General features: G+C 37.4%; 1 protein-coding gene across 3 annotated transcripts in view; it reads left to right on the top strand.

The window, feature by feature from the left end:
• MTDH (metadherin) overlaps positions 1 to 24,004 on the top strand; it is a 60,486-nt gene that overhangs the window by 9,911 nt on the left and 26,571 nt on the right. For all 3 annotated transcript variants that reach the window (XM_005655347.2, XM_005655348.2, NM_001244623.1), the window contains 5 exon segments: positions 3,854 to 3,955; positions 16,958 to 17,042; positions 17,765 to 17,941; positions 19,398 to 19,463; positions 21,135 to 21,371. In XM_005655347.2, coding sequence (XP_005655404.1) covers positions 3,854 to 3,955; positions 16,958 to 17,042; positions 17,765 to 17,941; positions 19,398 to 19,463; positions 21,135 to 21,371 — 667 coding nt within the window.

Here is a 24,004-nt window from a genome sequence, read left to right as displayed (position 1 = left end):
TGGAAACCTCCATACGCCGTGGGTGCGGCCCTAAAAAGCAACAACAACAACAAAAAAAAAAAAAAATAGAGAATTTCCAAAGTGATTTGAAGTCGCGGTTTTTACATTTTGTGGGTTAAGGATCTGGTGTTGTCACTGCTGTGGCATGGGCTTGATCCCTGGCGGAGGAACTTCTGCGTGCCATGGGCATGACCAAAAATAAATAAATAAAACCCAGCTTGGAATTCACATTGGATTTGCAGTGTTAGTTTGTAGTTAGGTCTTTTCTACATAGTATGCTTCCAATTAGGGATTTGCTAATTTGAATGTGGTTAATGCTTTTCCAGGACAAGGCCTTCTTGACCAGCTAGTAGCAGAAAATGAGGGCAGATTAGTGCTCTCGATGGGGTAGGAGAGGCACAACCACCATAATATAATATATATCCTTTTTTTCCTCCTATCCAAGAATTCTGTTGACTTTTCCCTTGAGATAGAAGGCTTATTGTTTCATGGTGTCAGGCATTTGCGGGGAGTTGTTGATGATTTAATGAAATTCCAGTAGCTATGAGGCCTATATAAAGCCCAAGAGTTAGTGGAAAATTGGCAAATCTGCACAGACCAGAGGGGATAGCTGCAGTTCTAGCCATTACATAAGTTAGTGGTGCAAAGAAGGAAGTAAAATTCGCACAGGTTGGAACATGGGACCACCTTTGGTTTGCTTATCATCGCAGAGCCTATGAAATGGGAGCTGAGTGTTCCTTCCTGCTGTTGGTCACTGAGGACCTCAGACTTGGTATTTGTTCAAAAGGAAAGATTGTTTCATCTTTCATTTGGGAGGCTCTATCAACAATGTTTGCAGTTGTTTCTCCATGTTTAAAAATGATGAGGTCAAGGAAAATGCCCAAAATCTCAGAGGAATTGCTTTGAGCTTTTAGTAGGTTTTAAGGGTTTTTTTTTTCTTTTTACTGCCTCATCTATGGCATATGGAAGTTCCCGGAGCCAGGGATCAAATTACAGCTGCAGCTGCAGGTTTACACCACAGCCACAGCAACACTGGATCCAAGCCACATTTGTGACCTACCTGGCAGCTTGTGGCAACAAGGGATCCTTAACCCATTGGACGAGGCCAGGGATCAAACCCGCATCCTCACAGAGACAATATTGGGTCCTTAACCTGCTGAGCTACAATAGGAACTCCTTAAGATAGTTTTTTACCACTTAATTTCACCTTTTTACAGTTAGTATGTAAATTAAAAATTAGTCAGTGTAATCATTTACATGAGTAAAATGAAAGTATTATATTATATAAGCGACTATGATGGAGAGTTTCCTGAAGGGATTAGTTAAATGAGGTTTCACAGATGTAAGCCTTGTGAGCTGTTAATTAAAGAGATGGGAAACTGGATCCAGTATTGTCTCTGAGAGGATGCAAGTTTGATCCTTGCCCTCACTCAGTGGGTTAAGGATTGAGCATTGCCCCAGGCTATGGTATAAGTTGCAGATGCAGCTCAGATCCTATGTTGCTGTGGCTGAGGCCTCAGCTGCAGCTCCAATTCAGCCCGTAGCCTGGGAATTCCCACATGCTGCAGGTACGACTATAAAAAAATTCAATTAAATTTAAAAAAAATAAATGGGAAACTGTGGACTTGGAGCTGTAAAATAGTTCAGTTGGAGTAAAGCTTACATAGAAAGGTGAGGCTGACCCCAGGAAATCAGGAAAAGTTTGGCTAGAAAGAGGGTAACCTGGGAGTTCCCATTGTGGCTCAGTGGTTAATGAATCTGACTAGGAACCATGAGGTTGCGGGTTCGATCCCTGGCCTTGCTCAGTGGGTTAAGGATCTGGCGTTGCCGTGAGCTGTGGTGTAGGTTGCAGATCCTGCGTTGCTGTGGCTGTGGCGTAGGCTGGCAACTACAGCTCCAATTAGATCCCTAGCCTGGGAACCTCCATATGCTGAGGGTGCGGCCCTAGAAAAGAAAAAAGAGAGTCTGAAATAAGAAATAGCATATGAGAATTGACAAGTAAGGTGGTGCTATTGGAAAGTAGAATTAAAGTTTTATGTTCCTAATGTGAATACAGCTCTAAATCCAAATTCCTTTCTGGGGTTTCTTCTACTTCTCTGTGCATTGCCTCCCCTGCCCCCTCCCCCAGCTGCCCCCCCCATACTTAAATAGAGATGAGAAGAGGCAGCATTAAAATGGCAAAACAACATAGAAGAAAGAAAACCAAACCAAGAGTGAAGACACCTGATTTTGGCATTCACTGTCTGACTTTTAACAAGTTGCTTAAGCCTCAGCAGATTAAATTTGGGTTAATTAGGAATTTAATCCACTAAAAGACAGCTTTTGTTGATTTTTCTGCCGTAAATCTTTGGGAAGCCTGCAAATTGGGTTTTAGGATATTAATGGGTCTCTTTTTCCAACTGCATATCCTTGATAATTCTGTGCAAATGCAGGTAATGGCACATTAGAAAAACTTCAAACATTTTTACTTGTTTTCTTGAGTATAGCTCTACTGTAATAATCTGGTGGAGCTCTGTTTTGCAAGAACTGGAAAGCAATTAAAACTAGTATATTGATTTATTAACTTAATGTATTGAATATGAAAGAAATTAGAAAGTGAAAAGAAGTAGTAGACTCCTGAGAGAAGAGGTTAGAATACAAATACCTAGGCCCTTTCAGATTCCTGAATGTAAGTACATTTTTGCTGATAGGGCTCAGAAATGTTTTATTAAACAAACAAACTTATTATTCTGATTAAAAGCCAAATCTGGAGTTCACAGACTTAATTCTGCTCATGAATACCTCTGAGTGCTATCATTTTATTTGGGGAATGTTAGGAAAGCCTAGGTAGTCTTTTTAAACTGTGGCGGTGGGATTAGTAAAGCTTCTTAATCCCAGAACAATAGAGATGTTAGGTTGAAGAGTTACAGGGAACATTAGAGATTATCTAATACAGAGACCAAGAAACTGTAGTCTGTGGACCAAATCTGGCCCTCCACTGTGTTCAATTATTTTGGAACACAGCCACACTTATTCTCTTATGTATCATCCACTGCTGCTTTGTGCTACAGTAGCAGAGTTTTGTAGTTGAAACAGACTGTATGGCTCACAAAGCCTAAAATATTTTCTATCTGACCCTTTACCGAAAAAATTTGTGGACTTTTGAATATATCAGACTTATAGTTTTTGTAGATGTAGAAATAAGATTTAAAGATAACAAGTGAAATATTCTGAGATTACACAGCTAATTGGTGGTCAGCATGCAAATACAATTTAGTTTTCCTTTTTCCTGTTTCCATTCCACTATTTTTTCATTGGAGATACTGATGCCAGTAGAAAATAAATTCATGGGAGTTCCCATCGTGGCGCAGTGGTTAACGAATCCGACTAGGAACCATGAGGTTGCGGGTTCGGTCCCTGCCCTTGCTCAGTGGGTTAACGATCCGGCGTTGCCGTGAGCTGTGGTGTAGGTTGCAGATGCGGCTCGGATCCCGCGTTGCTGTGGCTCTGGCATAGGCCGGTGGCTACAGCTCCGATTCAACCCCTAGCCTGGGAACCTCCATATGCCGCAGGAGTGGCCCAAGAAATAGCAACAACAACAAAAGACAAAAAGACAAATGACAAAAAAAAAAAAAGAAAAGAAAAGAAATTCATGGTACAGAGTTTTGCTTATAAATTCATTTTTTATTATATTACAAGACGTAATTCCTAGGGACAGTAGTCCATCAAGTCTTAGGGAACACAGTTACAAAAATCTTTTTAATTTGGATCGGGGGTAGAATTTGATTATTGTCTCTTCTGTTTCATGAGCACAAATCTTTGGTTTGATCTGCCAAGCAGTTTGGTAATGGAATCCGTTTTTGTTGCTGTGCAGCCAAATGGACGGACTGTTGAAGTAGCCGAGGAGGAGGTCGTCCGAACTCCTCGAAACGTAACAGCAAAGCAGCCTCCAGAGACAGACAAGAAAAATGAAAAGGTAAGTTGGGGAACATAGGAAATTATGTGCAAGGCTCTTTAATAAAGAAAGAAACTTATAAAATCATACATGTACCCCCCCCATTTAAGGAAAACTGAGAATCTGAATTTATCATAGCAGATGAATGGACGGGTGGTAAAAATTTAAGTAAAGTTTTTTTGTTTGTTTGTTTGTTTAAGGAATGTTATATCACCAGGTATTTTAAACACTATTGTGGCATTGTTAAGTATTCATTTCGCCAAAAACAGTTTATTCATGACTTGAACATCTTTTATATGAGTCAGGTTCCAGAAAGGTAACATACCTCTTACTTGAAAACAGAATTGTGTTGCCTTTGTTAATAGTGCATATCTGGCATAAATCGTCCCATGATACTAAGTGTTAAAATTGATTTTGGTTTTTTTATGATAGAGACAAAATTATCTACTGATTAGATACAATTTGACTTTGTTTAACACAAGAAAATGTTCTATACTCAAGTCATAATTAAAAGGTTTGGATGGGCATCTTAGGTTTTGAAATAAGACAATCTATTGTACCCCATAAATGGTACATTCTTGGGGTTTTATTCATTTTTCTTTTGGTACGTTACAAACTATATCCTCCCCTCACCTTTTTTTTTTTTTTTTTTTTTTTTTTTTAAACCCTGTGCGTGCATAACTCCTTTTCAGGGAAAACAAACAACCCCTCCCCCCCCCAAAAAAAAACAACCACAGGTAAGTGATTTCTAGGAACCAGGGTGCCACAGCCCCAGCCCCCTAGGATAGTGGTATGAAATGGTTGGTACAGTTACTTAATGCTTGTAATTTCAAAATATCTTTCACAAACTGGTGAAATCAGTTCTGCCCCTGTAGCCCAGTGCAGTTGGTCTAGGGCCAAGACAGCAGCAGGTAGGATGGCTCAAAATGAAGGATGGTTGTGGGAAAGATTAAATTTATGTCTGACTTTGCCTTTGACAAAAAATAAATAGTAAATTACTTGAATTACAAATTAAGCATACGGTTTAGAGATTGAGAATTTATACTGTAAACAGTTTATATGCTTAATATAGATTATGCTTTTCCCATCTAGTGTTTCCTTTGTTCCTGGGCTTTCTCTCTACTAGTGAGCATTGAACTCCTGTTGCCACTCTGAATCATCCTGAAAATTTTGTAGTTGGAATAATTAATCAACTACCATTTGTCTCTTGTTGATTAAATCATAAATAGATTGGCTGTATCTGGATATTAAACCACACTTTAAAGTTTAAAATCATTCTGAAATCTCATATGTTGGAAAATAATTGCAATAGTTGACATTTGTTAATCATGTTTAATATGGCAGGCACTGTGCCAGGTGAGGTGTATATCTATGTATGAATATATTTATGTATAGTGGGGACTACTTGTTGAGCACTCACTGGGTGTACTCTTAAGATTTTTGTACATGTTACTGCAATTATCCTCACAAGAACACTGAGGAGGTGGTATTATGCCTGTCTTACAAATAAGAAATCTAAGGCTTAGGTTACCTATGCTATTAAGAGTATAGTCAGTACTAACCCAGATCCATCTGACTTCAAAGTCTGTGCTTCTTACTGCTCTATATTTTATTTCTGATCCTTTCAAAACAACTTGCAGGCAAATAGTAATAGCCCCATTTATAGATAAGGACTCTGAAGTATAGAGGGACTTTGTAATTTCTCATATAGTTTCTGAACTAGGATTTGAACCCAGCTCATTCTGATGCCAAAACCCATGTACTTTTTAATCACTTGACGGAAACACCTCCTTTCAGTTGCTGTTGCTTTTTTAATACAAGGCTTCTACCTTTGGTTGTTTGTCTCTTTGATTTTATTTTTGCCGAATAATAAATGCTACAACTCATGGCTAGTGTTTCTTTGTGTCATCCTACATCTTGAATTTATGGTTTTTAACTTGGTTCAGTCCAAATGACTTTCATTTCAGTTAATTTTTTATGCTATTCTGCTATATGCTTTTATGTGTTTTAAATATGTGGCTTTTTAAAAGACTTTTTAATTTTTTTTTTTGGTGAATAAACATCTCAGATCTATCTACTTATACACCTTAGTATATGTTATTATATAGTTGTTTTCCTCTGAGCCACATCTTGGGTACTTTGAGGAGTACGATTTGCCTGTAGAGCAGCTGCACTCTATGCAGTGATGTTGAGTACTTTGTCTTGTCACTTGCCTTTTAGATAAACCTTTGTCTAAAAGCCATATATGGCAGGAGCCATAGATCTTGGGTCTGTAAAGCAAGTTAAGCTACCAGGTCTTCATTTGGATATGAAGGTTGATGTGTCACTAATGCTCGTCTCTAACACAGTTTACATTGGCCCATTAGCCAGGCTGAATGCATTGTGTTACTAGATACTAAAGGGAATAAAGAGAAGTGTAAGATGTGCTTACCCTTCAGAGAGATTACAGTCTAGCTGAGGAAAGGCAAGCATAAGAGAAGATATCAGGGAGTTCCCATTATGGCTCAGCGCTAACAAATCTGACTATTATCCATGAGGATGCGAGTTTGATCCCTGGCCTCACTCAGTTGGGTTAAGGATCTGGCATTGCCAAGGCTGTGGCGCAGGCCAGCAGCTGCAGCTCCAATTTGACCCCTAGCCTGGGGTGCGGCCCCAAAAAGCAAAAAAGAGAGAGAGAAAATATCAGGTAATATAAGGCCTTGGGTGCCAGGTATTCGGAGGAGTAAGATAATCCTTTTCAGGTAGCTGGAAAAGATTGACTTCAGTGAACTCTTCAGGATGGGGATTGACTTCAATAAGTAGAAGCGGGGAAGCCAATTTTGGCAGAGAAGAGAAATGAACACAGTTATTCGTTGTTCATCAGAAACAAAATAATGCATTCAGACATTCCTCAAGGAAAAGCCCTAGATAGGTTTGACTGGTCAGGTTGGGGTGAGGATGTGATAAAAACTTAGAAATGTTCAGCTGGCAGCAACATTTTTGATTAGAATTGGTATTGCATCTATGATTATGAAGGTCTGAATTAGGATAGAAATATCAAGATTGTTAATAAGAGAAACAGTGAAAGCTAAAATATATAAAACTGAATCACCATCACGTTGTTCAGGATGAAGTCAGTGGTCTTCTACTTATGTCATTCATCATAAATATTAATAAAGGGAGTTCCCGTTGTGGTGCGGTGGAAACAAATTCAGCTAGTATCCATGAGGATGCAGGTTTGATCCCTGGCCTCACTCAGTGAGTCAGCAATCTGGCATTGCCATGAGCTGTAGTGGAGATTGCAGACGTGGCTTAGATCCCAATTTGCTGTGGCTGTGGTGCAGGCCAGCAGCTGCAGCTCCGATTCAGCCTCTAGCCTGGGAACTTCCAAATGCAGCAGGTGCGGCCCTAAAAAGCGAAAAAAAAAAAAAAAAAAAAAAAAAAAGGATGTATATATATATCAATAAGCTCTTACATTTTTATGATCACAGCGCAGAATATTTTCACATCTTTAATTCTAATGCACAGCTTTGGGGATGGGAGCGTTTTATACATATGTGTGTGTGTGTGTGTGTGTGTGTGTGTGTAATTGAAGAGGGCTTAATGAATTGCCCAGGATCACATGGCTAGTAAATAATGCTCTGTCAATTTCTCTGAAGCAGCAGTTCTCAAAGTGTGGATCTTGGACCCCTGGGAAGGTGTTCCAGGGACCCTTTTGTTAGGTCCCAGAAGACAAAACCGCTTTCATAATAATTAAGACATTATTTGTCTTTTTCACTGTGTTGATATTTGCATTAATGGTGCAAAAGCAGTAATTGGTAAAACTACTGACTCCTTCGTACAAATAAAGGCAATAACACCAAACTAATAGTAGTTGAATTCTTTACTGCAATCCAGTCACAGTTTAAAAAAAAGAGAGAGCGCTAGTATCCTTGATAAATCTGTAAAAAAAAGATAATTGTTAATTTTCTAAAATCTCGACCTTTGAATACATGCTTTTAAATTATTCTGTATGATGACATGAGAAGTATGCATAAAGGATGCTGTGTACTGAAGAACAGCAGTGGTCTTGAGGAAAAACACTTGTGCAGTTGAATTGCAAACTGGTCTAGCCACTTATCATGGAAGTCCATTTTTCCTTGAGAAAACAACTGATAGACAGGTCACGGTTACTTAGGCTTGGGCACTTGCAGACATTTTCCCAAAAATAATCAAGGTAGTTCGAGGAAAACAACTGATAGCATTGTTGGAAATGATAAAGTGATTTGTTGCCAAAAGAAAACTAGAAATTTGGGAGTTCCCATTGTGGCTCAGTGGAAACGAATCTGACTAGCATCCTTGAGGACACAGGTTTGATCCCTGGCCTCACTTGGTGCGTTAAAGTTCCTGAGTTGTCATGAGCTGTAGTGCACATCACAGACAAGGCTCAGATCTAGCGTTGCTGTGGCTGTGGCATAGGCGGGAGGCTGCAGCTCTAGTTCGATCTCTAGCCTGGGAACCTCCATATGCTGTGGGTGTGCCCCTAAAAATAAAAATTAAAAAATAAATAAATAAATTTGGAAAATTTGTGACTACTGCATGAACTTAACAACATCCCCCTTCATAAAGAATTTCTGAGATCAGTGATAAAACAAATGTGTTTTTTTTAATATTGTATATAATGAAATGTTTTGACATTTTGCAAGATGCATATAACTCAGTGAATTAGTATTTCCCAAATGACAAATATTTGTATGTTACAAAATCAGGCGAGTGTTAAAATTCATTTAAGGTGCTAAATAGACCAGTGGATTTTAATGGAGTAGAGTATAGAAAGCTCATTGATGTAGTTTCAGATTTTCATGGCGCAACAGTTTTTAAGAAACTATCATTTGACAAGTTTTGTTGTAATATCTCTTCCTTCCTCTACCTGAAATCCTTCCTGATTTCTCATTGCTCTTACTCCACAATCTTGAACATCATCCAAAGGCACTGTGACTCAAGTCCCTTTTCCTACTTCTTACCTTCTCTAAGCTCCAGATATACTGGTTTTCTTTTTTATTATTGTTAAATAGCTTTTAAGATAAACCATAGAATTCACTTCTTTCAAATGTACAATTGTAGGGTATTTACAGAGTTGCACAGCTATTACCACAATCTAATTATTAAACATTTTCCTCTTCCCAAGAAAAAAATCTTGTACCTGTAAGCAGTTGCTCCGTTTTTCCCCTTTCCTCCCCTTAGCAACCACCAATCTTTGGTATACTATCAGTAGTATCACAATTACCTGAAAAAACTACTGAAAAAAATTCCCTTTTCTGATTACATATCTATGTGTACATAGCCAGGTATCTTCATATGCTTCAAATAATATATCTCAGTAAATTAATGCAAAAACAGATATGCAGATCCTTATGGACATTAAAATGTAAAACATGAAACTCCTTTCACTAAAATGTTTATTTTGGAAAATATAATTATATAGGTGTAATTATATAATGTGTAATTATTATTTTGAAATAAATCAATTCGTATCTAAACAATTTCTTATTTTAAATTTATGGTAGGTCGATAGCAATAAATATAACCCACATAAAGGCTCTTTGATATCCTCAATACATTTTAAGAATATAAAAGTATCCTATGACCAAGAAGTTTGAGAACCACTGTTCTAGGAGTGATCAGAGTTTAGAAAACCAAAAACATTATTCAGAAGCAACATGGATTTTATACAGGCATAAGCTATAGCAGGTCTTAGCAAAATAGCGAATACCTGAATGCCCTGGGAGTTTACGTACATTTGTTCTATCTTCCATAATACATATCAGAAACTATAGCCCGTAGCAGTTTAAAACCAGGGACTGGCAGACCATGACCATAGCCATATCAGGCTCTGCCTATTTTTGCAAGTTTTATCGGAACACAGCCACATTTATTCATTTATAAATAGTCTGTAGCTATTGTCTGTGGCTGCTTTTGCACTACAACAGCAAAGTTGAATGGCTGCAATAAAGGCCCTATAGTTTGCAAAGCCTAAAATATTTACTATCTGGTCCCCCCCCCCCCCCCCCCCGCGAACTCCTGTCTGAAACTCCTAGTATTATATTTTGGATTCATTAAAATGTTTCATTATCTCGAGTGCTTTAATATGATCTAATTCTCTAGGTCTTGGACTCTTGATCTTCCAGGCTCCCTTGTGCCACAGTCTATAGCTTTGTGATTTCTTGGGTTCCACCCAAGGAATTAGTTTTCAAAGTCTCCTTTAAGGTAAACTGAATAACTTATTATAAAAGAGGAACTATCTTACCAGAGAAACCTCATTTCTGACCCTAGACTTTTCTGTCTAAACTCCTAACAAATAGTGGAACAGAGACCAGAACCAGGACCTCTGCCTGGCACATCATTTTTCCATGATACTCTGGTTGTATAAGACAGGAAGAAGGAAGAGAGGATGGAAATACAGTGAAATAGTGAATTTGTTTTTTAAAATGCTAAGATTGAAATGAGAATGGGATCTCCAATTGGAATTAGTTTATTAGGCTATTGGAAATGTGAGAGACAAATCTGGGAGAGTTCAGGGCTAGATAAAATGGGCTTTTTTGTTTGTTTTTTTGTTTTTTTGCTTTTTAGGGCCAAACCTGCAGCATATGGAAGTTCCTAGACCAGGGGTCAAATTGGAGCTGCAGCTGCTGGCCTACAGCCACAGCAATACCACGTCCGAACCTCATCTGTGATCTCCACCACAGCTCGTGGCATTGCTGGATCCTTAACCCATTTAGCGGGGCCAGGGGTTGAACCTGCGTCCTCATGGATACTAGTCAGGTTCGTTACCGCTGAGCCACAACAGTAATGCCTCTTGTAAATTTTTAACATTATGATTTGATAGCCATGCTGCTCGTGCAGTGTACCATAACTTATGCTTGCACACCAAACATAAACAATATAATGACTTGGATGATGGATCAACTATATAAATGTAATAGCTCAAAGGTTGTATTTGTGGGGACAGTGAGAGTTGGGCAAACAGGCCAATTTAATGCAGTCTAGCTTTAGACTTCTTCATTGATTAACCAAATATTAATGGAATAACTTCTTTGTGCAAGACACACTATTCTAGGAAGTAGGAATATAATGTTTGATAGAAGAGTCACTATTCTCTTGAAGTCGAGTGGGGGAAACAACTGAAAAAAGTGAATATAGGCTCTAAAGTCAGGTGCTGTGAAAGACAATAATCAGGGCGAGAAGAAAGAGGTAAAGTGCACATTTTGGGCACTTAAATGCGCTGCAACTCTACTCCTTCCATTTTTTTAAATGTATCAGGATAGTAGTGACTGGAGTAATCCTGAGTCTAGTTTAAATCACAAACCCTTCCCCAAACGGGAAAAATCAATTGCAAGCCTCTCGACTTTCTAAAAGCTTTGTGACACTTTTCATAATTAAGCTCATCCTAACGTGTATCACAAAGTTGCTAAGATTAAGAACTGCAGGTTTAGGTAGAGTAGAGAAATGGAATTCATATGCCTTTTGAAGGGCCTTTCGTCCTTTGCCATTTAACCATGCCTAACTTGTCTGTATGTTTGAGACAAGTGAAAAAAATAAATCATGCCAAAATGTGAAGCCATGGAAAATAGGGACTAGTCTTATTTGTTTAGGCAGAAAGTGGACAAAATTGATCCTAAAGCAGTGGTTTTCAGACTTCTCAAGTGGCGGTTGCTAAAACTTTTCGGAGTAAATTTCACTAACAGCTTTTAATTTTGTCAGGTACATTTTTAAAACCATTGTCACCATTACAAAAAAAAAGAAGGGAATTTTGACCCAGTGGGAGTGTAGAAAGAACAAAAATCTCAGAAAAAAAGACAGTTTTTTGCCACGGATTAATGAAAAGCCTTATATACATCAGCCACTAGTCTGCAGGCCAGAGCACTCCAGTATTCATTTCTAACCTCTAGAAAAGACTTAGCTTTCTTCTTTTTCATGCTCCATTTACTTTATCCCTCCTGACATTACTAGCAGATACTTCAGATGATTATAAGGCTATAAATATGAGAGATGTCAGTTTGCCAAAATTTTAAGAACCAGTGCCTTCCTGATTAGAGAATTCATAAATCGAATAAGGATTATTCAGAACCTGGCTACTTACGTTGTGTATAAATAATAGCTAATTGCAAAATAAAGTATCATTGATTTAAAACTTATGCAGTATCCCTCTTATGATAGTTTTGATGCAGTACAAATTTTAGATTATACTCCTTAAGATAATTTTTCCAGGAGTTCCCGTCGTGGCTCAGTGGTTAAAGATTCCAACTAGGAGCCATGAGGTTGCGGGTTTGATCCCTGCCCTTGCTCAGTGGGTTAACGATCTGGCATTGCTGTGAGCTGTGGTGTAGGTCGCAGACGCGGCTCAAATCCCACGTTGCTGTGGCTCTGGCATAGGCTGGCAGCTACAGCTCCGATTGGACCCCTAGCCTGGGAACCTCCATATGCTGCGGGAGCGGCACAAGAAATGGCAAAAAGACACACACAAAAAAAGATAATTTTTCCAGCATTAATTGGGTACTGCTCTGCCTTTCTTTATACTCAGCAATTCTTTTTTTTTTTTAATACTTTAATTCTAACCTGGGGTGGGGGGAGGTGCTCAGTCTGTGGCATGCAGACCTTCCTGGGCCAGGGATAGACTCTGCTCTACAGCCGTGACAATGCGGATCCTTAACCCACTGATCTACCCGTGGCATATAGAAGGTCCCAGGCTAGGGGTCGAAGGTCAAATCAGAGCTGCAGCTGCCACCTATACCACAGCCACAGCAATACGGGATTTAAGCCACTCGTCTGCACCCTACACCACAGCTCACGGCAACACTGGATCCTTAACCCACTGAACAAGGCCAGGGATCAAACCTGCATCTTCATGGATACTAGTCAGATTCGTTTCCACTGCACCACAATGTTACAATTCTTTAAAATAGCAAAATCTTTTTTTTTTTTTTTCTTCTCTAGGGCTGCACCCATGGGATATGGAGGTTCCCAGGCTAGGGGTGGAATCGGAGCTGTAGCCGCCAGCCTACGCCAGAGCCACAGCAACGCATGATCCGAGCCACCTCTGCAAACTACACCACAGCTCACGGCAATGCTGGATACCCAACCCACTGAGCAAGGCCAGGGATTGAACCCTCAACCTCATGGTCCCTAGTCGGATTCGTTAACCACTGAGCCACGACGGGAACTCCTAAAATAGCAAAATCTTTTAAGAAAGCAGTTAATCATTTGACTATATCTACTTTTGCTGTCAAGGTGTACCTTTTCCCACTCTAATAATTGATAGCACTTATTTGTTGGGTATTGTCTAATATTAGGAATATTCATTTATGTTAAGCTTAAAAGATGAGCTTAATATGGAAGTCATTTGTGTGTTTGATAACCAGCTCATAATTTTTTTTACATTTAAGTTTTATGAATTTGAGAGTGACTTACTAAAACTACTTCAGCATGTGCTTTTACAAGACCATAATCTCCAAAGTAGAGTACAAGAAGATCCATTGGGATAAAGGAATAAAATACTAAGCTTTCTATTTATACTTAGTTTCTTTATCAAAAAAAATTAATCTTTCCTTACACTTTATATATGGCTCATCATTGGCATCCTCATTTGGGATGTTAAAGGGAATTAATTAATTACAGGAGGGGAAAGTGGGAGAGTGACAGCGATAAAGCAAATGGAGTGGAACCTGAGCTGGGTTAAAAAAATAATAATAAACATCATTTTAGGCATTGGCCATCAGTAGAGGGGGCGGGGCACACATTAAGGCTATAAGAAAGTCCCAGTCAACATCCTGGCTGCAGTACTTTATTTTGAGAGGTGATTCATGTATAGCTGGGGCAAAGACAAATATTTAGAGATGACAACAGTTTTGTTGGAACCAAATGATTGTATATGTGAAAAAAAGAATATGAGGTTGAGATTAATTTGTATGAGACCTTATATGTCATATAAAGAAGTTATTAGGCTCCATAGATGGTAGGAAATGGCGGGGGGTTTTCAGTGGTAATGTAAATTAATTGGGCTGGTATAGATATGTTGGGAGGGAAGCTCTTGAAGATAAGAGTATCTCCTAATGCCCCATTTACATGTCTGTTTCTCCTATTAGGTAACAGGGAGGCAGACCTTTGTGGTTTTAGTTTTCCTTTAAGTATTAAATGTAGTGTACATTTATAGCCCCAAATCACATAGCTAATACATTATTAAATTTAGATTTGCTGTTAAATGTAGAAAGAAAGAGTATTTGTGAGAACAGGCTCTGTAGTCTGAATTGGGTTTTAGTCCTGGTTTCACCACTTTATAACCTTTTATCTTCAGGGATTTATGTGATCTCTTTATGGCCTCAGTTTCCTTATCTGTAAGGTGGGGGTATTTACTTTAATTAGTTTCTATAGGTATGTACTGTCCAGTATGGTAGCTGCTTGTCAGATGTGGCCATTTAGCATCCTTTTTCATACTATCTTATTAATAGTTTTAATATTAATTACACTTACATTTTGAAATGATAGTATTTTGGATGTGCTGGGTTAGATATATCTGCTAGAAAAAAATTTTTTTTCTGTCTTTTTTTTTTGTCTTTTTCTAGGGCCGCACACACGGCATATGGAGGTTCCCAGCCTAGGGGTCTAATCGGAGCTGTAGCCGCCAGCCTGCACCACAGCCACAGCCACGCCAGATCCGAGCCATGTCTGTGACCTACACCATAGTTCTAGGCAATGCAGGATCCTTAGCCACTGAGCAAGGCCAGGGATAGAACCTGAAACCTCATGGTTCCTAGCTGGATTCGTTAACCACTGAGTCACAAGAGGAGCTCCAGAAAATTATGTATGTTGCTTGCATTATTTTTCGGTTGGACAGTACTCCTCTAGACCAGGAGTTGGCCAACTCTGGCCCCCAAATTCAACCAGATGCCTATTTTTGTGAATAAAATTTTGTTGGAACACAGCTACACACACTTTCATGCCACAGCAGCAGAATTATTTGGTTACTGCATGTAGAACCATACGACCTGCAAAGCCTAAAATATTTACTGTTTGATCTTTTATAGAAAAATTTGCTGACCCCTGCTCTAGATGTATAACTGATAGATGTTCAATGTGTATATGTTTACTCGAGAGGATATGAAAGACAGACAGAAAGTAGGTTAGTGGTGGATGCCGGTAGGGAAAAGGTAGTGAGGAGTGACTGCTAAAGAGTACCAGCTTTCGGAGTTCCTGTTGTGGCTCAGTGGTTAACGAATCCGACTAGGAACCATGAGGTTGCGGGTTCGATCCCTGGCCTTGCTCAGTGGGTTAAGGATCCAGCGTTGCCATGAGCTGTGGTGTAGGTCACAGACATGGCTCGGATCCCGCATTGCTGTGGCTGTGGTGTAGCCTGGCAGCTACAGCTCTGATTAGACCCCTAGCCTGGGAACGTCCATGTACTGCAGGAGCGGCCCTAGAAAAGGGAAAAAGACAAAAAAAAGAGTACCAGGTTTCTTTTTGAGAATGATGAAAATGTTCTAGAGTTAGGTAACAGTGACAGTTGTGCAACTTCAAAGATACTAAAAACCACTGAATTTTGCACTTTAAAAAAATATCATCTCAATTTTTTAAAAGTGGATATGAGCCTGATCTGCTAGATGTAATAAAGCAGTACATTAAACATGATACATATTAATGATAATGAGAACTTGAAAAGAAACACGCAGATCAGCTACAGGGAACACAAGAAAAGATTTTTTTTTTTTTTTTTTTTTTTTTTTGTCTTTTTGCTATTTCTTGGGCTGCTCCCACAGTATATGGAGGTTCCCAAGCTAGGGGTCCAATCGGAGCTGTAGCCACCAGCCTACACCAGAGCCACAGCAGTGCGGAATCCAAGCCGCATCTGCAACCTACACCACAGCTCACAGCATCGCCAGATCCTTAACCCACTGAGCAAGGCCCGGGACCGAACCCACAACCTCATGGTTCCTGGTCAGATTCGTTAACCACTGCGCCACGACGGGAACTCCAAGAAAATCATTTTAATAGTTTTTTATATATTCCCATTGCCAAAGACAATTTTTAATCACCTTTAAGAGATCATACCACTTGGGAATATTTGCAGATAGTTTATTGATAAGGAAAGTAGCTATTATTTATTGTTTACTCAAACTGTCATTTACTGCTTACCCTATCTCTTTTTAGTTGTCAACTCTTAAGATAATGCGTAATAATATATAGCCAATTTCAGTAAATATTAAATGAGTAAATACAAAGTATAAGTAAAAATCACTATTTTTTTAATATTAGTTTTCTGTGGGAAACATCTAAAGATAAAAATCATGGCTTTATGGAGTTTGCTTTAGCAAGCTTTTGAGAGGAAAAAATATTAGTGGAAGGGAGTTGGAAGACCGTTCCAAAATGTCCATATCTTGTATGTGTGTAGGTGTTTTTTCTTTAATGAATTACTGAACATCTACCATATACAAATCTTAGATGTTTTCACATTGCTTTGAAACTGATAAAATATTATTTGCTTTGTACAGCTGATTCATCAGTATGTTATACATAGGGTATGCCAACAATCTGCTTTATGAAATCTAGAAACCAGTAATTAGTGTATCATTTTCCTTCTGAACACTAGCAGTAGGTTTTTATTTTATTTCTCTGAAAACACCATTGTATAGTACCTTAGGATAGCATGATGTCCAAGGGCACAGACTTTGGAGCCAGATAGACCTATTACCTAATTTACCAACTTAGTATGACCCAGAACAGCCTATTTAATATTTAACAAGTCTTCGTTTCCTCATCTCATAAAATGGGAATAATACCTTCTCCAGTGAGTTTTTTTTAAGGAATAAATAATGAGTGTAAAGTATTTAGCATATAGTAACCACTGAATAAATGGTAACCTCATACTATTATTGCCATTTTAATGTTAAGTTTTTTAATCAGACATTAAATTTTTTTGGTTGTCAGCATCATACATTTCATTATGTATTTTACTGACTCCTACCTTTTCAAAAACATAATGAAATATTAAGTAACATTCTATTTTACTTTCAGTCAAAGAAAAATAAGAAGAAATCAAAGTCAGATGCTAAAGCAGTGCAAAACAGTTCACGCCATGATGGAAAGGAAGTTGATGAAGGTACTTGAGCAAGTGAAAGGACTGTAGAAAAAATTTTAATCCTTTTGTACCAAGGTGCATTATATAAAAGCTGCATTTCTCTTGCTTAACCTTGTGTCTAGCTCTTCTTTTTAGTGACTAGATTTTAATGTACACGTCTGTGACATTGTTAGGAGATACTTTTTTCCCTAAATTATTTAAGGATTTAATAGCACTTTCCTTGAAGGAAACTGCCTTGAAATTTAAGGTCTAGCCCAATATCCTGAGCAGTTGAAAAGCCATTCATTTGTCTTTGTTTCCTAGAAGCATGGTTTGGGTTTTTTCCCATTGTTCTTAAATATGCCATCCCTAGAAGTCTATGTATAAGATTCTTGAGTAAGCCATTTATTGTCCCTACCTAACACACCCACTTGTTAGTAAGTATATGTAACACTCTTCTACTAGTTCTATCCAGGAAGATAAAAAGATATACAAGATAACTTATATCAGTTTTTCTAAACCATAGATGACAGATCTGACTAAAATTACCAAAATAAATAATGGCAATTAGCTGCCTAAAACAACATAATGAAATTAGAATAACTTCATAGGATAAATTAATATAATCAGCACTCTTGGTTCTTAGTTTAACATCTAAATTTATCATGATACTTCAGGTGCCCCACCCCATTTTCCCCAAAAAACTACAAGTTTTTTTGTCTTCCCCTTACTGAATAACATTTTTTTTTCTGGGGCTATGTCAGGAGCCTGGGAAACTAAAATTAGTCACAGAGAGAAACGACAGCAGCGTAAACGTGATAAGGTGCAGACTGATTCTGGTTCATTGGATTCAACTATCCCTGGGATAGAAAATATCATCACAGTTACCACCGAGCAAGTTACAACTGCATCATTTCCTGTTGGTTCCAAGAAGAATAAAGGTATATTAGTGAACCATACAAGTGATACATCAAATCCAGCTCCTTTTAATCAGATGTACAAAATATCATTACGTCAAAATCTGACTATTTTGAACTGTTTACATCATTGTGCTGATATACCCTTCTTCATGAGAGCATTGTGGACCACATTTTGGTTTCCCTGATACCAGCAGTGTTTCTGGTTACATACTGCCTAATGAATGGCCTATTAAGTTAAAATTGCCTTCCTGCCTTGAGTCACATGAGAAAATGCTGCCTTTTTCTCATGTTTTTGCTTTGCCCCACCTCTCTTACATATCCATTTCTTATAGTGGATATTTATTAAGTGGAATTATTTGTCACCATTCTGCATGTTGGGTCCTTTCATTCCAAGATGAAAGAAGCATGTTTTGGATAGTACAGGTTCTGTTTGGATTTCTTATCACCAGAAATTTTTGAGAATGTTATGGGTGTTTGATAAACCCTGACTGGAATTTCAAAACACCTATTGAGCTAATCTTATTCCCTAGTATTTCAGATGCTCAATACTGATGACTTCTTGGTGGCTCTTTATGTCACCATTATTTTCGGATAGATCTATGTATAAGATTCTTGAGTAAGCCATTTACTGTCCTTACCTAATACCCCCACTTATTAGTAAGTATATATAATATGTCACCTTGGAGACATCAGTCTGCAGAGTGATTCTGTTCCTCTTGCTTCAAGGCATTGACTTTTTCTTTCAACTTTTTATTAATTGCCAGCACCTCCCACTTGTCTCCAAACCTCTGTCCTAGCCTTGGTACTTTTTACTTTTTTGCTTGATGATTTGGTGGGATTTATTGCTGTAGTACAACAATGACTCGTGTTTATCATTTGCACTATCACATGCTAGCCATGCTTTAGTGTTTCTGTTGGTGACCTTTTATTTTCTTGTGCATGACCCCCTTGCTAGCACAATCCTGTCATGCTAGTTTTTTGATACGTTGTAATCATTTTGCTTTTTAGTGTCAGAACAATAGTATCTTCGTTATAACATGTAGACTCACCTCTTGCCATATTTCCTAAGTCCTGGTTCAAATACTGGCAAAAATCTTCACAAGTTGTTGTGTTTGCTTCCAGGATTGTTGAAAAGGCAGCTAGCTGGTCTTGTTAAGAGGTGGCAAAGTTGAATCCAATTACAGAGCCCAGTTCTCCAATTCTGCTTTAGGGAATCTTGATAACCATTACAGAACAGCAGACTATCCATATACTTGGGCAATTTTCCAGGTCCTTTATTGGCGTTGTAGTTGACTAAGAATATGGTAACTAGAACATGTGAAATATGTTGTGCCTTTTTTCCAATGTAAGAATTTAGTAACTTAAAGGAGAAATTTATTATAAACAATTAGTAAAAATTAATTTGTATGTTACACCTAATTTAATGTGCATAGTGGCCTGTTTAGTATTAAATAAATTTTATTTCTATTTCAACCAGGTGATTCTCATCTAAATGTTCAAGTTAGCAACTTTAAGTCTGGAAAAGGAGAGTCTACACTTCAGGGTGAGAGAAATTACGTGTAACTTAAACTGAAGGCCCATCAAAATAGAAACTTATATGTCGTCTTCCTCACATGAATGACAAAAAAAAAAAGCTTAGAATTTTTATTTTTTTATTTTATTTTTTTTTTTGGCTGCACGCGCAGCATGTGGAAGTTTCCAGGCCAGGGATCAAACCTGCACCACAGCAGTGACAAGGCCAAATCCTTAACCACCAGAGAACTCCAGAAATGATTTCTAATTACTAAAGTAGCATAATCACAGTCTAGAGATTTTGGAAAATAGATAAGAAAAGTCACTCCCCATTTCTAACAGTTTTTGGTGTATTCTAATTGTTTCTCCCTCTTCCCCATATGTAAAAACATTCTTTTGGTAATAATTTATATGCAATTTTGATTGTTGTTTGCATTGTTTAAACCAATAGAGAAAAGGATTTTTTTTTTTCTGGACTAGGGTTTAACACAGGTGTATGTGGGATAAAAGACTTTACCTCTGCTTATTAAATAGTCTTAATACCTATAATCTTCTAAACTGCTTCTTGAACAGTATCAAATATTTTGTAATAAATGGACTATAGTCTAAAGTTGTGCAGAGTTTTACAAATAGAAAATATATTTTATTTATTTGCTTATGATAAAGATTGAATTAAGTAGAGAGTGGTATATCTGACTTTAAATTGTTTCTAGTAAAACATAAAATTCAAAAATGAAGAAGTACCTTCTTATTTCAGGCTTGTTCTTAACACTGACAGCTTCCTTCATTCCCATGGTTCTCAATCCTGGCTACACATTACAACCATCTAGGAAACTTAGAAAAAGCCACACATATATATGAAAAGAAACGTGTGCTTACACACACACTTATAGACCAGTGTGTGTGTGTGTGTGTGTGTGTGTGTACAGAGATGCACACATACATACACATACATACCTATACCTGCATGTAAATATATACACACATACATATTGATCCCTGGGCTTTATCCCTAGAGATTCTGATCTTGATTGGTTTGGGCCGAGGCTCCAATATCAAAGTGAGGACTTAGAAATTTTTCCATTTATTTTATTTTTTATTTTTTGGCCACACCTCCAGCTTGCAGAAGTTCCCAGGCCAGGGACCCAATTTGCACCACAACAGTGACCGAAGCTGCTACAGTGACAATGTTGGATCCTTAATCCATTGCACCACAAGAGAACTCATTTATTTGATTTTAATGTGCAGCCAGGTTTTTGGAGTAATGATTTTAAATACACTTATTATTCTAAATACCTTATACATTCTATATCTATATATATAGAGAGAGAGATAAGTATGTATGGAAAGAGCATGTAACTAAGGAGAAGTCTTTATGTTCTTAGTGGGTGAGTATTCTGTGCATATCAAAGTATTTATTTTCCTGTTTGCTCTCTTGTACTTCTTTTGAGCAAGTCAGCCTGCTTTTGAAAACATTTATTAGTATATATTAAGTTCAGACCTACTCATTTTTTAATTAAAAGTCATCCATGGTGGTCATGTCACTTTTTAAATTATTTTATCTTTAAAGCTCAAGCTATTTAGAGGACAGTAGAGGGGAAAGAATGAATTATAAATCAAGCAATTATAGAAACTTGAAAATATCCCAGTTTTAACAAGGAGTCATGTATCAGTTTTTAATCTTTCTTTTCTTTTTTTTAAGTTTCTTCAGGATTGAATGAAAACCTCACTGTAAATGGAGGAGGCTGGAATGAAAAGTCTGTAAAACTTCCCTCACAGATCAGTGCAGGTGAGGAGAAGTGGAACTCTGTTTCACCTGCCTCTGCAGGCAAGAGGAAAACTGAGCCATCTGCTTGGGGTCAAGACACTGGAGAGGCTAATGCAAATGGAAAGGACTGGGGAAGGAGTTGGAGTGACCGTTCAATATTTTCTGGCATTGGTAAGAGCCATTAGAAAGTTTTAAGTTTGTTTGCATGCTTATCTGGTATATTTTAAAATTTTTAGGAATGAGGAACAGATCCATGAATAGAAAAGTTAGTGATGCTGTACAGAAATAATATGACTAACTCAACTCATCTCAGATCCTTCACGTGGGCAAAGTGAGGACTTAATAAGTAAATAATAGTATTTTTTATTTACTCAATGTTTTCACGTAATTGTATCACATTTGATTATCAGTGCAGCTAAATGGTATAATTGTGTGTTTTTAATGATACAATATGTATAGTGTGTGGGCAGACTTTGATAAATTTCAACAATTCTGTGGAGTTTAAATAAAAATAGTAAGTGGTAGTACAGTTTATAGTATCAATTTATATCCTGTTTTACAGTCTACAAAATGCATATTTGTAATTAATTGTTCCCCTGAATTCCAGATAAAGACCAGTAGTGGAATAGCTTTTTTCTGTTAAGAGCCATCAAGTTAAAGGCAACTTAATTTCAGGAGTGTGTGTGTGTGTGTGTGTGTGTGTGTGTGTTACAGAAAAGAAATCCATGTTTAATATGGAGAACTTCAAACAGAGAAGGAAGAACCCACTGTTACCACACTACCCATTAAATTTCCTCATGGTCTTTTTTTTCCCCGTGTACAATTGTGTTTTTGTTTCTTTACATAATCTAAATCATATGTACATTTTTGTGTTCCTGTCCCTCCTTTAATATTGTAACAAACATTGTATTTACTTTCTGTAAGTATGTTTATTTAATGGCCCTATAATATAATTTTGTATGCATAGCCTAAATTATTCCACTATTCCCATATTACCGGAGAAATAATTTTTCTTTTTTTAACCCTTGTAGATGACATTGCATTGAGTATACTTGTTAGGGAGATATTTCTTTAGGACAGATTCTGGGGAATGATATTGGGTTAAAGGGAATATGAATGTTTACAGTGTTCTATGACATGTTGTCAAAAGTATTTTCTAGGAAAGTTGTATTTATTGTCAGCTTCATCGTGAGTGCCATTTTATATTCTTACCAAGGTTGAATATTCTTACTTTCGTTATCTTTTCTAATTTGATAAGCAAAAAAATACATAAATCATTTTGGTTAACTTTTTAAAATCACAAATGAGGTTGAATATTTTTTACAACTTTCTTGATCATTTCTATTTCTTTTACAAATTGTCTGTTCATGTTCTTTGCTCATTTGTGTAATGACCTCTTACTGTTTTTGTGCTTTTTTAAAGTTATAATTCCTTGTGCATTGAACATAAAATCTTTTCTGTTGTGCTTATTGCAGATATGTTTCATTAGTTTGTTTTACTTTGGGGAGTGATAGACATGACAGAGTTTTTAGTATTTAAGTAAGAAAGAGTTGTGTCTTCCTATGTTATTTGCTTTTCCCATCACTTTTAAGCCTAGAAAGACTCATGTCGACTAACATGCCCAAGAAGCAGGCTCTTAGTAGATCATTTATTAATACTGCTCTTAAGTTTATTTTCCCCTCTTCCCCTGCAGTGTCCAAAAATGGTGTAGAAATATCAAAGTTCTTTTGGAAGAAGAGACAATCCCTAAATTCCCAGTCTCTTTTTCAGCAGTGATTGAAAGCATACATTTCTGTAAAGCATCTTTTCACATTGAATTAAAAAAAAAAAAAATGAGGGTTTTTTTGTGGCATAGTAGGCTAAGGATCTGATGTTGTTACTGCAGCAGCTTGGGTCACTGCTATGATGTGGGTTCAGTCCCTGGCCTGGGAACTTCCATGTGCCACCAGTGCGGCCAAAAAACTTAAAAAATAAAATAAAAAGAAATGGTCAAGTTTATCAAGTAATCTTAAGAACCATGACCTTTTGAAATACTGCAATTTACTTATAAAAGCTATGTAGTATTTTCATAATTAGAACATAAATTATTTGGCAGTACTTGCTTAATGTGGCTATAGATAAAATTAAGCAGCAGGTTAGGGTTCCTGCTTAGGTAGATAAGGATGTCTGTTGAAATCAAAAGGGAAGTGTATTAGATGAGGTTTGCAGTGAGTCACTGAGAAAAGATGAATGTGACTGGTCTCATAGATGTGTATGTTCCTTAAAATACTCATCTGTAAGAAGGAAATTGCTTTAAAATGTTGAAAAGAATATCATGGTATAGTGGAATGAGCATGTTCCTAGTTCAGACAGATCTATTTGGTATGAACCCCTATTCTTCCACAAACTAGCTTTTATGGGTATTAGGCTAGTTATTTAAACTGTGTGAACCTCCTATCTAAGTAGTAGTTAAGGATTGGCTTTAATGAATGTCAAGTTCAGTGCCTGCTCCAAAGTAGTGGCTTCATTGTGGTAGATGATAAGGTAGGCAGCTATGTTAGAGAAAGAACATGGGCTTTGGAAGGATAACTAAGTTCCAGTCATGACTCAGCTATTTTCTGACAGCAAGTCGCTTAACTGCTCCGAAACTTGCCCTAAGGGTTAGAAGTAGTTAGAAGGGTTAGTAGTTAGTAAAGAGCCCAGTTCATAATAGACACTCAAATAGTAGCTATATTATTGATATTTTAAGCGGTTCTGATTTCTAAGGTTGTCTTTAAATATTGTTATTGTAGTTTTAAATCTGTACATATCTTTTCAAGTTTAAT

This window comes from Sus scrofa, chromosome 4 (genome assembly GCF_000003025.6).
Source record: "Sus scrofa isolate TJ Tabasco breed Duroc chromosome 4, Sscrofa11.1, whole genome shotgun sequence".
Classification (NCBI taxonomy): domain Eukaryota; kingdom Metazoa; phylum Chordata; class Mammalia; order Artiodactyla; family Suidae; genus Sus; species Sus scrofa.
The sequence above is the reverse complement of the archived record's forward strand: the minus strand, read 5'-3'. Positions and strand labels throughout refer to the sequence as shown.